This window comes from Aquarana catesbeiana, linkage group LG03, assembly GCF_042186555.1.
Source record: "Aquarana catesbeiana isolate 2022-GZ linkage group LG03, ASM4218655v1, whole genome shotgun sequence".
NCBI lineage: Eukaryota > Metazoa > Chordata > Amphibia > Anura > Ranidae > Aquarana > Aquarana catesbeiana.
In genome coordinates, this window is record NC_133326.1 from 686582303 (window position 1) to 686595321 (window position 13019).

General features: G+C 46.6%; 1 protein-coding gene across 1 annotated transcript; it reads right to left on the minus strand.

Moving 5' to 3' along the window:
- Positions 1–933: 933 nt before the first annotated feature.
- On the minus strand, positions 934–12503 carry LOC141133558 (dnaJ homolog subfamily C member 18-like). Its single transcript, XM_073623017.1, has 2 exons — positions 11238–12503; positions 934–4106 (listed from the first exon to the last, which is right to left on the minus strand). Exons 1-2 carry the CDS (start codon positions 11748–11750, stop codon positions 3111–3113), a joined length of 1509 nt encoding a protein of 502 aa, XP_073479118.1. The 5' UTR covers positions 11751–12503; the 3' UTR covers positions 934–3110.
- Between the last annotated feature and the right edge of the window lie 516 nt (positions 12504–13019).

Genomic DNA, 13019 nt, shown 5'->3' on the forward strand with positions numbered 1-13019 from the left:
ATCCCTGTGCTGAGTTCCCAGGTCTGTATACCTGCTGTACCCATTATGAGGGGTTCCCACCATCCCTGTGCTGAGTTCCTGGGTCTGTACACCTGCTGTGCCCATTTTGAGGGGTTCCCACCATCCCTGAGCTAAGATCCCAGGTCTGTATACCTGCTGTACCCATTATGAGGGGTTCCCACCATCCCTGTTGGATGGTATATTTATTTTATACTATGGAAAATATAACAGGATGAGCTGGAACACCCAAAACTGCCAGATGGACAGAAACAGAGGCGGCAGTCATGGCAGGCAGATCTCATAGTTGGAGTATATGTGACATATGGGTAACCAGGGCCCAACTAAAATATGACTTCCATTTTATGGATTTACTCTAAGAAGGGGATGCATGGTATGAGTTTCCTTCTATTAAGAGTCCCTCAAATTTTGGATCCTACAAAGCATGTTGAACCGAAAGCCTCATCTGATAGGACGTCATGTTATATGAGCTCCGCACTCATAGTTCAGGCCAGATCTAGGGCTGGCCACACATTACAAAAGTAATTGTACAATCCCCTTTAGATCTACCAACACCTATGTTGAGTAAGGGCCTGTCTGATTGGACAGTTTAAGTCCTCACATGACATAGATTTGGTAAATCTAAAGCTGGCCCTAAACTCTACAATCAAACTGTACAATCTCCTTCGATTTACCAGTGTATGTTTGGCTTAAAGTTGACTCATCCATTTAGTGTCACCTTGCAGGAGGAGGACATCTTATAGCTGGTCCTGTTTTGTACGTGATGATGTCAGAGACCTGCCACAAAGGGGAGTGGCTTTGTACAGAGAGGAGGAACCCTACTGGTCGCCCCATAGAGGCAACAAGTGTTTAACCTTGTAGTGCACGGGTGGGTTGTACAGCTGGATTTCATTAAATTAAATTATCACTCTACAGTTCTATTGTTTAATGCTGCTTTTATTCCCGGCAGGTGTTGTTTAGAGTAAGGTGCTGCATACAAATAAATAAGTGAACATGTACATAATATATATCCTTCATAGATCACTGGTGCCACCCGCTGGTCAGTGTTAGTATGTCAAATTTGCTCATTTTTTACGGGTCTTGTTTGAGACTGGTACCGGGATGGGGTTTTGGCACTTCCTTTGTTCGGTAGCATGTAGTTCACAGTATATAAGTCTCACTAAAGTTTGTTCGATGTGTCCCGATCTGGGGTCTAAGACTATATAACAAATCCAAAATAAAACATGGCCCGTACTTACAGGATATTTCACTGTGCCCACCCTTGAGAGTTAAGTTCCCAAAGGCTTTCAGATACGGCCCCAGTTGAGGTCTCTGCACAGATGCTTCACCCATCATGAGGGATTACCATTGTCCCAGCTTAACCGTAAAATTGTTTTGTTTTTTTTTAATGGAGGATACAGAAGGATGTGATGGCTGAAGGTGGTCGAGAACACTGAAAACTCTGAGACAGGTGACAAGAAGAAGAAAAACCATGACAAGGCAAACTCGTTACACAATTTCCCAAAAAAGCAGAAAATGAGTCAACCATTCACTTCAAGAACAGTGCTGAGGAGTAGTCACATTGTGGTGCATTCAAGTACCTGTGATAATCAATTGCTGTGTCCCTGAGGAAGCCCCCCTGAATCCTTAGCTAAGGCTGTACATGGGACCTTGGTTTCTGCCCATGTTGAGATTAAGCCTGTGTCTAATCTCTACACCATGTTCTTCAACTGTTCTTCACACCCCAAAACCTCTACTGCCCACAAGGGCAAGGGTCTTCAAAAGCAGATTTACAGGGGGAAAACCTTAGTGTCAGGAAGGGCTTAATCTTGGCTTGCAGAGAAAATGAGATTCTGTGTTCAGCCTAGGGTCCAAGTTGGCTCTACAGGAATGTAAGGGTCAGTTTCAAAATTAGGTTAATTGTTCAGCCTGGGTCTAGAATTCAAGTTGACTCTGCAGGAACACAAGGGTCAATTTCCAGATTGGAGCCCCTGTTGAGCCTGGGCCTAGGATTCAAGTGGACTCTACAAGAACACAAGGGTGCATTTCTAAATTGGGTTTCTGTGTTCAGCTTTGTCCTAGGATCCAAGTGGAATCTACAAGAACATAATGGTGATTTTCTAAATTAGGTTTCCATGTCCAGCTTGTGCCAAGATTCCAAGTGGACTCTACAGCAACACAAGGGTCAGTTTTCAAATGTGGTTCTGTATTCAGCTTGGATCTAGGATCCAAGTGGATTCTACAGAAACACAAGGATTAGTTTGCAAATTAGGTTCTATGTCCAGCTTAGGTCTTGGATCCAAGTGGACTTCATAGGAACAGAAGGGTCAGTTTCCAGATTAGGTTCCCTGTTCAGCCTGGACCTAGAATTCAAGTGGACTCTACAGAAACACAAGGGTAAATTTTCAAATTTGGTTGTGTTCAGCTTAGGCCTAGGATGCACTTGGATTCTACAGGCACACAAGAGTCAGTTTTCATATGAGGGTTCGTGTTTATCCAGGACCTATAATTCAAGTAAACTCTACAGGAACACAAGGGTCAGTTTTCAAATTAGGTTCTGTGTTCAGCCTGAGCCTAGGATCCAAGTGGCCGCTACAGGAACACAAGGGTCAGCTTCCAGATTTACACAGACATTTGGAGGCACCACAAGGTAATGCACTTTAGCAGTTTTAATACATTTGAAACATTTTAGGTCATGCCAGATTTACTTCAAACTTTGAAGATGGATGGATTTGGGATTCTGGTAGTTGGAGACTTGTTAAATTACTATAGGTTCAGGAGACTGTCACTGTAGGGAATACATTGTGTGTCCATTCATTCTGTGTTTGACTGTAGTGTTCCTATTAAACACCTTATTATGGACATTGTGCTCAGGTATAGTCATACATTCTAGGGCTAGTATCAAAAGCCTGTGAGTATGGGCCCTTAGACAGGCAATTTGTAGATATCCTATTAGGTTAGAGGCTCCAGTGTTTGCAAAAAGTCATTAGCGGTAATATTAACGAGTATTAGAAAGACTAAGTACAGTTATTTCTAAATGTTGTAACTGGTCATCATTCTAAGATCTGATGAAGATGACGTAGATGGACTCATATGAATTTCACGGTGCCACCTCAGCCACCTCTGCGTATACCTATGAGGTCGGACAACTTCCGACAGTTCTCCATCTTGAAAGTGTCTGCCTTTTCTCTTAGTCTCTCATCCCTATAGAGCCGAGCCAGATTGGCAAGATCGGATCTCTGCTGTTTCTCTCTCCAACATCCGGCCTGGACTTGTTCTGCGTACTCCTTCTCCACAGCCCTCTCCAGCTCTGCTAAAGCCGGACCTCGATAACGCGTGTGAAAATTTTCTCCCACATAGTACGGGACTCCGCGGCTGCTGGTCTCCCTGGAGATGGTCAATCCAGAAGACGGTCTAGGATTGAGACTGTATGGTGAGTTGGTGGCTGTTAACTGAGCCACTACAGAGACCACCACAAGAATAAGCACTGGGAGGACCTGGATAAAAGCAGAGTATGCGTTTTTGGGCCGACCATTTTCTTCTTCTTCCTCTGGTCTCCTTGGACGTCTGAGATTTTGTTTCTCCATTTCTTCACGCCACCTTGATTTTCGGTTGTCTTGGCCTTTCTTTTCCCACCACTTTGGGCTGGTCCTTCCAGCTTCTTGCCTCCTTTCTTGCTGAGTTTTTGGTCTGCCTGGTTCTCGCTTGGTTTCCTTCTGCCATTTCGGCTGTCCGCTATCTTGTTTCTGATCTCTTTCCCACTGCCATTGTCTTCTCCCTTCGTTATACACCTCTTCTCTCCATTTCCATTCCTGTTCAGTGTTATGCCTCATCTCCTCCCTTTTCCATCTTGGGAGGTCTTGTCTGTCCTCTCCAGTTGCCCACCTCTGCCACCTTCCATCTTCTTCTCTGCTTGCATGCCTTTGCTCTCTTGGATGACCATTAAAGTCGTATGCCGCTCGGGCTGAATAGTGACCCCTGAAGAACATATCAAAAACGTCATTGGTTGACATTTCTGCTTCCGGGGATGCTTGTGTCCGGATTTGTGACTCATCATATACTTTCCTTTTAGCTGGATCATTGAGAACGGCAAATGCTTTCCCAATAACCTAAAACACATTAAAAAAAGATTGTTAAAATAGATGTAAACCCAATCGCTAAAGTCTAAAAAACTAGAAAGGACAACTTTAGTACAATGGTCCTTTAGTCAGAGTGGGAATGGGTTAGGCCCCCTGCCAAACTGTATATTAGTCTGCCTCCCCGCTGGAGCAGTTCATCCTTCTTTTAGTGAACCTGGTGGTCCATTTATCCATTTGGTGATCTATTGTCTCTGAGACAGAAAGTAATATGAAATCCTAAATTTTAGAGTTGTCATAAGGTCAAAGGGTGAGGGGAAACCTTCCAATGGGGGCAAAAGTTCCCCTTGCTTTGGGGATATTTCTGTTACACATTACACAACCTTTGCTCGAAAAATGCCCCGACTGGGTGCTCTTCTTATTGCGCACCTATAGGTGAGCCATACTCCACTGGAGGGCCAGGGGCCCAACGAGTACAGCAAATCCAAAGGAAATAATAGGATCACAGTGTCCATGCTCAGTAAGGAGGGGGCAGGCGAGGAACATTTTCCAAGCAGAGGCTATGCAGCTCCTCCCCTGATGGAGGTTCTAGCTGTCCATAATGCCATGTACACATGGGCGGACTTTTCAACGGACTTTCCGACGGGATGGTCTGCCGGACTTTTCGACGGACTTTCTGATGGACTTTCGAACGGACTTGCCTACACACGACCAACCAAAGTACGACAGATTCATACGTGATGACGTACGACCGGACTAAAATAAGGAAGTTGATAGCCAGTAGCCAATAGCTGCCCTAGCGTTGGTTTTTGTCCGTCGGACTAGCATACAGACGAGCGGATTTTTCGACCGGACTCGAGTCCGTCGGAAAGATTTGAAACATGTTTATTTCTAGGTCCATCAGACTTTTGGGGAAAAAAAGTCAGCTGGAGCCCACACACGATCGAATTGTCCGCCAGAGTCCGGTCCGCCGGACCAAGTCTGCCGGAAAGTCCGGTCGTGTGTGTGTATCTATAGCCCAAACAGTTTTTTTAGTTTTAGATGGAGTCGGGAAGGGTTAAAGTGTCTTTTCTTTCCCTCTGTGACCCACGAGGGGGGGAACCTCACTTCCCGTTCTGGATATACAACAAGAAGTGAGGGAAATTCCCCTCTTATACATTTGGAACTGGAACTGGAACAGGTGTCCCCATTGGCAGAATTTCTTCATCTCTTCTGGCAACAATTCTAAAATGTAAGATTTCCCATCATTTCCATCATTTTCTCCTATGGAGACAACAATGATCAACAGGACAGAGAGGGTAAATCTCCCCACTGGGGACACAGATAGCAATTAAAACTTCTAACCCTTCCCCACTATATCCAAAAACATAAAAAAAAAGTTTTGCCCTTACCTACACTTTAGGACCCCTCCCCACATTTGATACTTCCTGACAACTGCCCAACATCCCAAAATTGTGTCACCTTCTCTGAAAGAGTTCATAAAGGTGCCCACTCCCTTTGCAACCCAATCATTTAGGGCGAATTCACACTATATGCGGTGACAGATGTATTATCGCATGGTAAAACGTCCGTCACCACAGGGACACACAGAAAACAATTATTTCCTATGTGCAGGGTTGCCACCTGTCCAGGATTCACCCGGACAGTCCGGGTTTTGAATCATGTGTCCAGGTTTCAGTCCACCTGAAACCCGGACACATTATTCAGACCAGGCTGTGACTCTCCAAGTAACTGAGATAGTCAGAAAGCTGTTGCCACCCCCCGAGCAGCGGGCAGCTTTCTGGGGGCAAGGTTGGCATCACTGAAGGGTGGGGCAATGAAGTGAGCCACCCACTGTTTGCCACGATGTGCTCTGCACACCGCATTACTACTCACCTTGGGGCACCCAAATATGTCCCAGGTCTTTTATAATAGTGTTTACTGCAAAAAAAAAAATTGCCCTGTGCCACTAAAGTGTTCGGGTTTGGCTTGAGGAAAAAGGTGGCAACCCTACCAATGTGTCCCATTCACACTGCAGCGCAGGCGTGCTGCATTTTATTGCAGAGCACCGGCCCGAATTGCACTGCAATGTCAGGCAGCGCAGCGCATCGTATGTAAGTTTTGTACACTTCAAATAAAGCTGGTGCAAAAAAAATTAAAAGAAGGGGATGGTGCGGTGCGCTGTGCTGAATTGTGCACCACACTGCCCCCTAGGCCACCGGCAATGCAGAGCGGCTGGAGTGCTGAATCAGCCTTTGCACTCCTTGTTGCTTTTTTTTTTTGTTTTTTTTTTAAATCTATCAATCGAATTTCAATAAGACCTTTTAATGCCTTCAAAAAATTCAAACCAAATGACCTTTTTAATTAAAATAATCACATTTTTAAGATTGCGATTCTAAAAAATATTTGGATTGACGCAAAGAACAAAACTGCAAAATGACTTTCTTAAAAAAAATGACTCAATATTAGAAATGTCATTTAAATACAACCTATAGAGACCACAATATAGGTGAACAGAGACCCGTAGTTGTTTTTATAACTCTTAAAGTGGACCCGTTATCAGGTATACCCTGATCAGCCATTACTTTATGACCACTGACAGGTTAGGTGAATAACATTGAATATCTTGTTACAATGGCATCTGAAACTGGGTGGGATATATTAGGCAGCAAGTAAACATGTGTTGTTCCTGAAGTTGATGTGTTAAAAGCAGAAAAAAATGGCCATCACAGTTTGTTGTGTATGGGGCTGCGTAGCTGCAGACCGGCCCCGGGCACCCCCCCCTCTGCACCAGCTCGTGGTGCACCCGCCCAGGATCGTCCCTGAATCCGGGGACAAAACCTGGGACAGACGGGCTCCGGGGACAGTGTCCTCAATCCAGGGACTGTCCCCGGAAACCAGGGACGTCTGGTCACCCTAAAGTACACCCCTTAATAGAAATGGTATTCCCTGATAGTTGTAGCCTCTTTCACCCTGTGCCCTACCACACTGCAAAAACGGTTCATGAATGGTTTGATGAACAAAACAACAAGTTTGAGGCGTTTGTTGACTCCAAATTCTCCAGATTTCAATCCAATCGAGCATCTCTGGGATGTGCTGGAAAAACAAGTCTGATCCATGGAGGTCCCACCTCACAACTTACAGGACTTATCCACTTAAGGACCAGCCGGCGCCGTTATACGTCGGTACTTTGATGCTAAATACTGTTGTTGCTGCCATAACCCTGGTATTTTTAAAAACGTCGGACGGTCCTCTTACAGATAAAAGTGGTCTCTGCGGCAGATTCACCGTGAGATCACTTTTATCGGCGGAGGGAGAAGTGCCCCCCCTCCCGCCATCGTCTCCGCCGCTTACCAGAGCCGTGGGTAGCGGCAGAGACGATCGGGCCCTTTCCCCTCTGAGGCTGGAAGTCTAGTGAGGGAAAAATGGCCGCCACTCGGCTCCGTACCACTGGATGACAGAAACGACATCAAACGTCACTTCTGCCCAATGGTTTTAAAGGGGACATTTTTTTTTTATTGAAAAGAAAAAATAATTTATTTTTTTTATTGCATTTAAGTGTAAATGTGAGATCTGATGTCTTTTGACCCCAGATCTCACATTAACCTCTTCCCGTCCGCGCTATAGCCGAAAGACAGCTGCAGCGTGGACCTACTTTGCTGGGAGGGTGTCCATAGACGTCCTCCCGTGCTCGAGCGGCCTGCGCGCCCCCTGCAGGGCGCGCGCAGCACGCTCTGTGATCAGTGAGACTATGAGGCTCGGCTGATCACAGATCGGAGTAAGGGGCCGATCCCGACCCCTTACCACGTGATCATGTGATGTAAACAGAGCCGGTAATCGGCTATTTTTCTCCTCACACTAGTAGCGTGAGGAGAAAAAAAAAAGCCGATCTGTGAGAGGGACATCAGTCCCGATCGTGGAGAGCCTCTGCAGAGGCTTCTGTGTCCACCTGTGCCACCGACCAGTGTACAACAGTGCCACCTACCAATGCCCATCAGCGCCACCTACCAGTGCCCACAGTACCACCCATCAGTGCCCACAGCGTCACCTATCAGTGCCCACAGTGCCACCTATAAATGTCACCAATCAGTGCCTCATCAAAAGTGCCGCCTATCAATACCACCTACCAGCAGAGGCGTTGCTAGGGGGCGGCTATTGGGGCTATAGCCCCGAATCTGGGGCCCATAGCCCCGAGTCTCTTGCCGCAGGGTCCCTGCCTAATCTGCGGCAGGCAGGCTGGCTGCATGAGAGAGGTGGAGGAGAGGAGAGAAGCGAGCGGGCGGACGAGCAGAGATGACATCATCTCTCTGACCGCTCCACATCAGCGCTTTTCACAGCTGGGCCTCTTCAATGTGGGAGCGAGGTGCAGAGAGATGATATCATCATCTCTCACTGCCCGCCACACATCAGTGCTCTTCTGCCCTCACAGCATGGTGGAGTGGAGGTCACGTGCTTCCTGTCATCGGTGGAGCTCCACCCTGCAGCCACACCCCCCTTGCTTCAATGTCGGAGGTGGGGCAGGGGAGCAGGGAGATGACATCATCTCTCACTGCCTGCCCCACATCACCGCTCTCCTGCCCTCACTAAATTGACCAATGCTGCCAGCCTGCCACCATTGCAGCGACAATGCACATTTGGTGGTGCTGGCATGGCAAGTTACAATCCACATCAGATGGCAAGTGACAATCCACATCTGGTGCCAGTGATGTGGCAAGTGACAACCCACATCTAGTGGCAGGTGACGTAGCAAGTGACAATCAGAAAATGGTGGCAAGTGACGTGACAATCTGCAAATGGTGGCAGGAGACGTGGCAAGTGACAATCTGCAAATGGTGGTAGGTGACATGGCAAGTGACAATCTGCAAATGGTGGCAGGTGATGTGGCAAGTGACAATCCACATCTGGTAGCAGGCGACATGGCGAGTGACAATCCACATCTAATGGCAGGTGACGGTGGCAAGTAACAAGCCGCATCTGTTGACAGGCGATGGTGGAAAGTGACATGCCCAGGGCTCCCACTGATTCTGCATTATTGTGAGTTGAACAACTTGCTTACCACTGGTGTGCCCCCCCCCCCCCCAGCGGGCCTGCAAAAAGGTTGGTGACCGCTGCTATGGGCTCTAGCCCCAGATCTTTTGCAGACCTAGCAACGCCCCTGCCTACCAGTGCCCATCAGTGCCACCCATCAGTGCCACTCATCAGTGCCTATCAGCGTCACCTTATCTGTGTCTATCAGTGCAGCCCATCAGTGCCCATCAGTGCAGCCTCATCAGCGAATATCAATGAAGGGGAAAAATTACCAGTTTGCAAAATTTTATAACAAATTATGAAACTTTTTTTTTTTTCAAAAATTTCTGTCTTTTTTGTTTGTTTAGCAAAAAATAAAAATCCAAGTGGTGATTAAATACCACCAAAAGAAAGCTCCATTTGTGTGAAAAACATGATAAAAATTTAAGAGAATACAGAACCAAGTATCATTTTTGGTGCAAAGTAGTTTGCATGGAGTTTGCTAATGAAAGGCAGTAAAATAGGTCCCCTGCAGTCAGCAACAATAAATCCCCCCCCAGCAACAATAGATCTTCCTAGCAACAATGGATTCCCCCCAGCAACTATAGCCCTCCCAGGAACAATAGACCCCACAGCTACAATAGATCCACCCCAGCAACAATAGATCTCCCAGTAGCCTGTATCAATAGAATCCTCCCATAAAGAATTGACAACCCCCTCCACCAGCAGCAATAAACCTCCCCAGCAACAATAGATCCCTCAGCTGCCAGCATCAATAGACCCTCCAGCACACCCCAACACTTATTATATACATTCAGTGCTGGAGGTGCCGGAACTGCGTTCCCCCACATTCCCACTGAAAAAAAGCCCTGTATATAATAGGTTTGGGGGTTCGAAGTAGTGTTCTAGCCCAAAAAAATTATATTAACTTGTAAACACCAAGTGTAAAAAATAGGCCTGGTCCTTATTTGCTACTGATGGCTTGGTGCCAGAAACCACCGCATACCTTCCGAGGTCTAGTGGAGTCCATGCTTCTGTGGGTCAGGGTTGTTTTGGTGGCAAAAGGGGCTGTTTTGGCAGCAAAAGGGGGGCCTACTCAATATTAGGTGGGTGGTCAAAAAGTTATGGCTGATCAGTGTTTTTTTAATGTTAAAGTGACACTAAAGGTTTGATTTTTATTTTTTAAAAATAGCAAACATGTCATACTTACCTCCACTGTGCAGCTTGTTTTGCACAGAGTGGCCCCAAATGGCGTTTTCTGGGGTCCCCCGGTGGCTCTCCTAGCTCCTCCCTGTCTCAGATAACCCCCTGGGAGAAGCGCTCTCCCGGGAGGGTTACGTTGCGGTGCGCGCTCCCGGTTCTTGCATTCGGCGTCCATAGCCGCCGAGTGCAGGACTCGGCCCCCCCCCCCGCGTCATTGGATTTGATTGACAGCAGTGCGAGCCAATGGCTGCGCTGCTATCAATCTATCCAATGAAGAGCCGAGAAGCCCGGGCAACGATCGAGCGCGGGATCGAGCGCAGGACTTTCGAGGGCTCAGGTAAGTAAACCGGGGGGCTGGGGGGCCGGTAATCATCAGATGTTTTTTCACCTTAAAGCATAGGATGCATTAAGGTGAAAAAACATGAACCTTTACAACCCCTTTAAGTGCAGTATATGCATAATAAGAGGTACAGTTATAAAAAATTCACAGGGCTATTTGTCTTGTGAAACTGCATGGACTTTTGTTTTTATGCGAATGGAAGCAAATGTTTTTAGGCTGTTTTCCCTGCATGTCAAATGTTTTTCATTCATACAGAATAAAGTGAATCAGAAAAATACCCCATTATGGTCAGTGGATGGAGCTGACGATCATAGTAAATCAGCATTTCATATAGATATCAGCGCCATCTAGTGGCCATAAGATTATTGACATCATAATGACCTAAAACAGTGGTTCTCAACCTCAGTCCTCAAGTACCTCCAATTGGCCATGTTTTGGGAACTTCCCTTAGATAAAATAGCTCATATCATATACCATATCATTGATATTGATTTAAAGCAGCTGTGCAAAGTAAAGGAAAAACTGAAAACAAGGCCCGGCGAGGGGGTACTTGAGGACTGAGGTTAAGAACCACTGACCTAAAAGACCCATCACCAGGTTCTCAAACATCTTTTGTATCCCACCACCCCTCTCACCTTGAAGGCCTCTGTGGCTCCTGGAGAGCTGTTTTTGTCGGGGTGGTACCGTAACGCCAACTTCCGATAGGCCTTCCTCAGCACATCTTCGCTGACATCTTTTCTGACTCCGAGCACGCTGTAGTAGTTGTCGGTGTCGGCAAACCCTTGGGTAACCTTTTCTTCCTGCTCTTCATCGTCGTCGTCCTCCTCCTCCTCATCTTCTTCCTCCTCGTCCTCATCTTCCTCTTCTTCTTCATCATGATGGTGGAACGTGGGGCTGCCACAGCTGCCGCAACCCTCGCAATGGTTGGCGTTTTGCCAGGAGCCGGTATAATGGCTGTGGGGTGGCTCACAGAAGGCCCGCTCTGCTTCAAACCAACCACCTTGTATGGCTTGTATGAGCCCGGCCGCTGTACGAGTTGGGTAGAGGACCTGGGCCTGGTAGAGGTAATTCAGCGCATCTTCCGTCCTTCCACACTGGAGGCGTGCTCGAGCAATCTTGATCAGCATCTCGGCCCGTTGGCGATCCATCTTAACTTTACTGATCTTCCACGAACAATGGCTAAAAACTTTTTGAGCCGGCTAACTATTAACATAAAATGGATAAAAAATGTGTCAAAATTTTGGAAGATCTACCTCTTCGGAAGCGTGAGGCCCATGGGGCTTGCAACCGTCCGTGAATATTCCTTGGCCCTGCAAGAGTAGCTAGAGTCCATGTACAAACATCCAACGGGGAATACTAAATAAGACTTCTACGTAGTAGTATAACCTTTTGTGTTGCAGGCAATGCAAATTTTCGAAGCAATTCTTGCCGACCGGCCAAGCCACATGTCGTATTTGGTGGAGCCTAATTTCCGAATCAGTTAGGTGTTACAACCACGATATTAATTCACAGCTCACATCACAGAGTACTGACACCTGCCCGATGAGTAGAAAGGACGCCTCCGGCGGTCTACGGTTTGAGAATTTTCAGGTTGCTTGATCGAAGCTCCAGCCTGCAGATTTTCTCTTTTGTTAACGTAAGGAAGGAGGATTCAGGATTAGAGGGAATGGTGGATCCAGAAGATTTAAATCGAGCAGTTGGGTGACGAGCTCCGGAAGATGCCGGCGTGTTTTCATTCCCGTAGCCACCTGCACAGCGGCGTAATTCTAATCCCCGTAGTCTCCCTTTTTATAGATTAATTAGCCACGGCGACAGAAGCCAGGCATCATATATCGCTGGCAAGCTTCCACCTCCCCTTCCCCCCCCCCAACCGGCCCTATAAAAAGCCAAGGATGCTGGATGCAGCTGCCTTTAAGACAACACAAGCACTACAGACAGCAGCAGCTGATGCTAAACCCACAGCTCTTCCTTCCTGCCCCGGGGCACGCTGGGAAATGTAGTCTTCCAAGCAGCAGATAGGCAGATGTCCTCCTCGGCATCCAGACTATTGTGTAATGTGCAGCACACGTATACGTTCTTGTATCAGGGATGGCATTTCATTAACATTAAAGCAATGGCACGGAAGCATATTTTGTTCCTTTCTTTTTGCATCTATCATTATTATTTTACAGGATGTAAATAGCACAAACTATTTGTGCAGCGCTTTACAAAATGATTGCATTACAAAATATTGCATTAAAAAATGGTTTACAGCGTTTTAAAAAAAAAAAATAGATGAAAAGGTGAAAAAAAAATTGAATAAAATAGGATATAAAGTATATATCAAAGAGAGAGGCGTTATAAAGGAAAAATAATATTGATTAAAAACATGGAATGGCAGTGTTCTCTGTACAGCACTGCGGTATATGTCAGAGCTA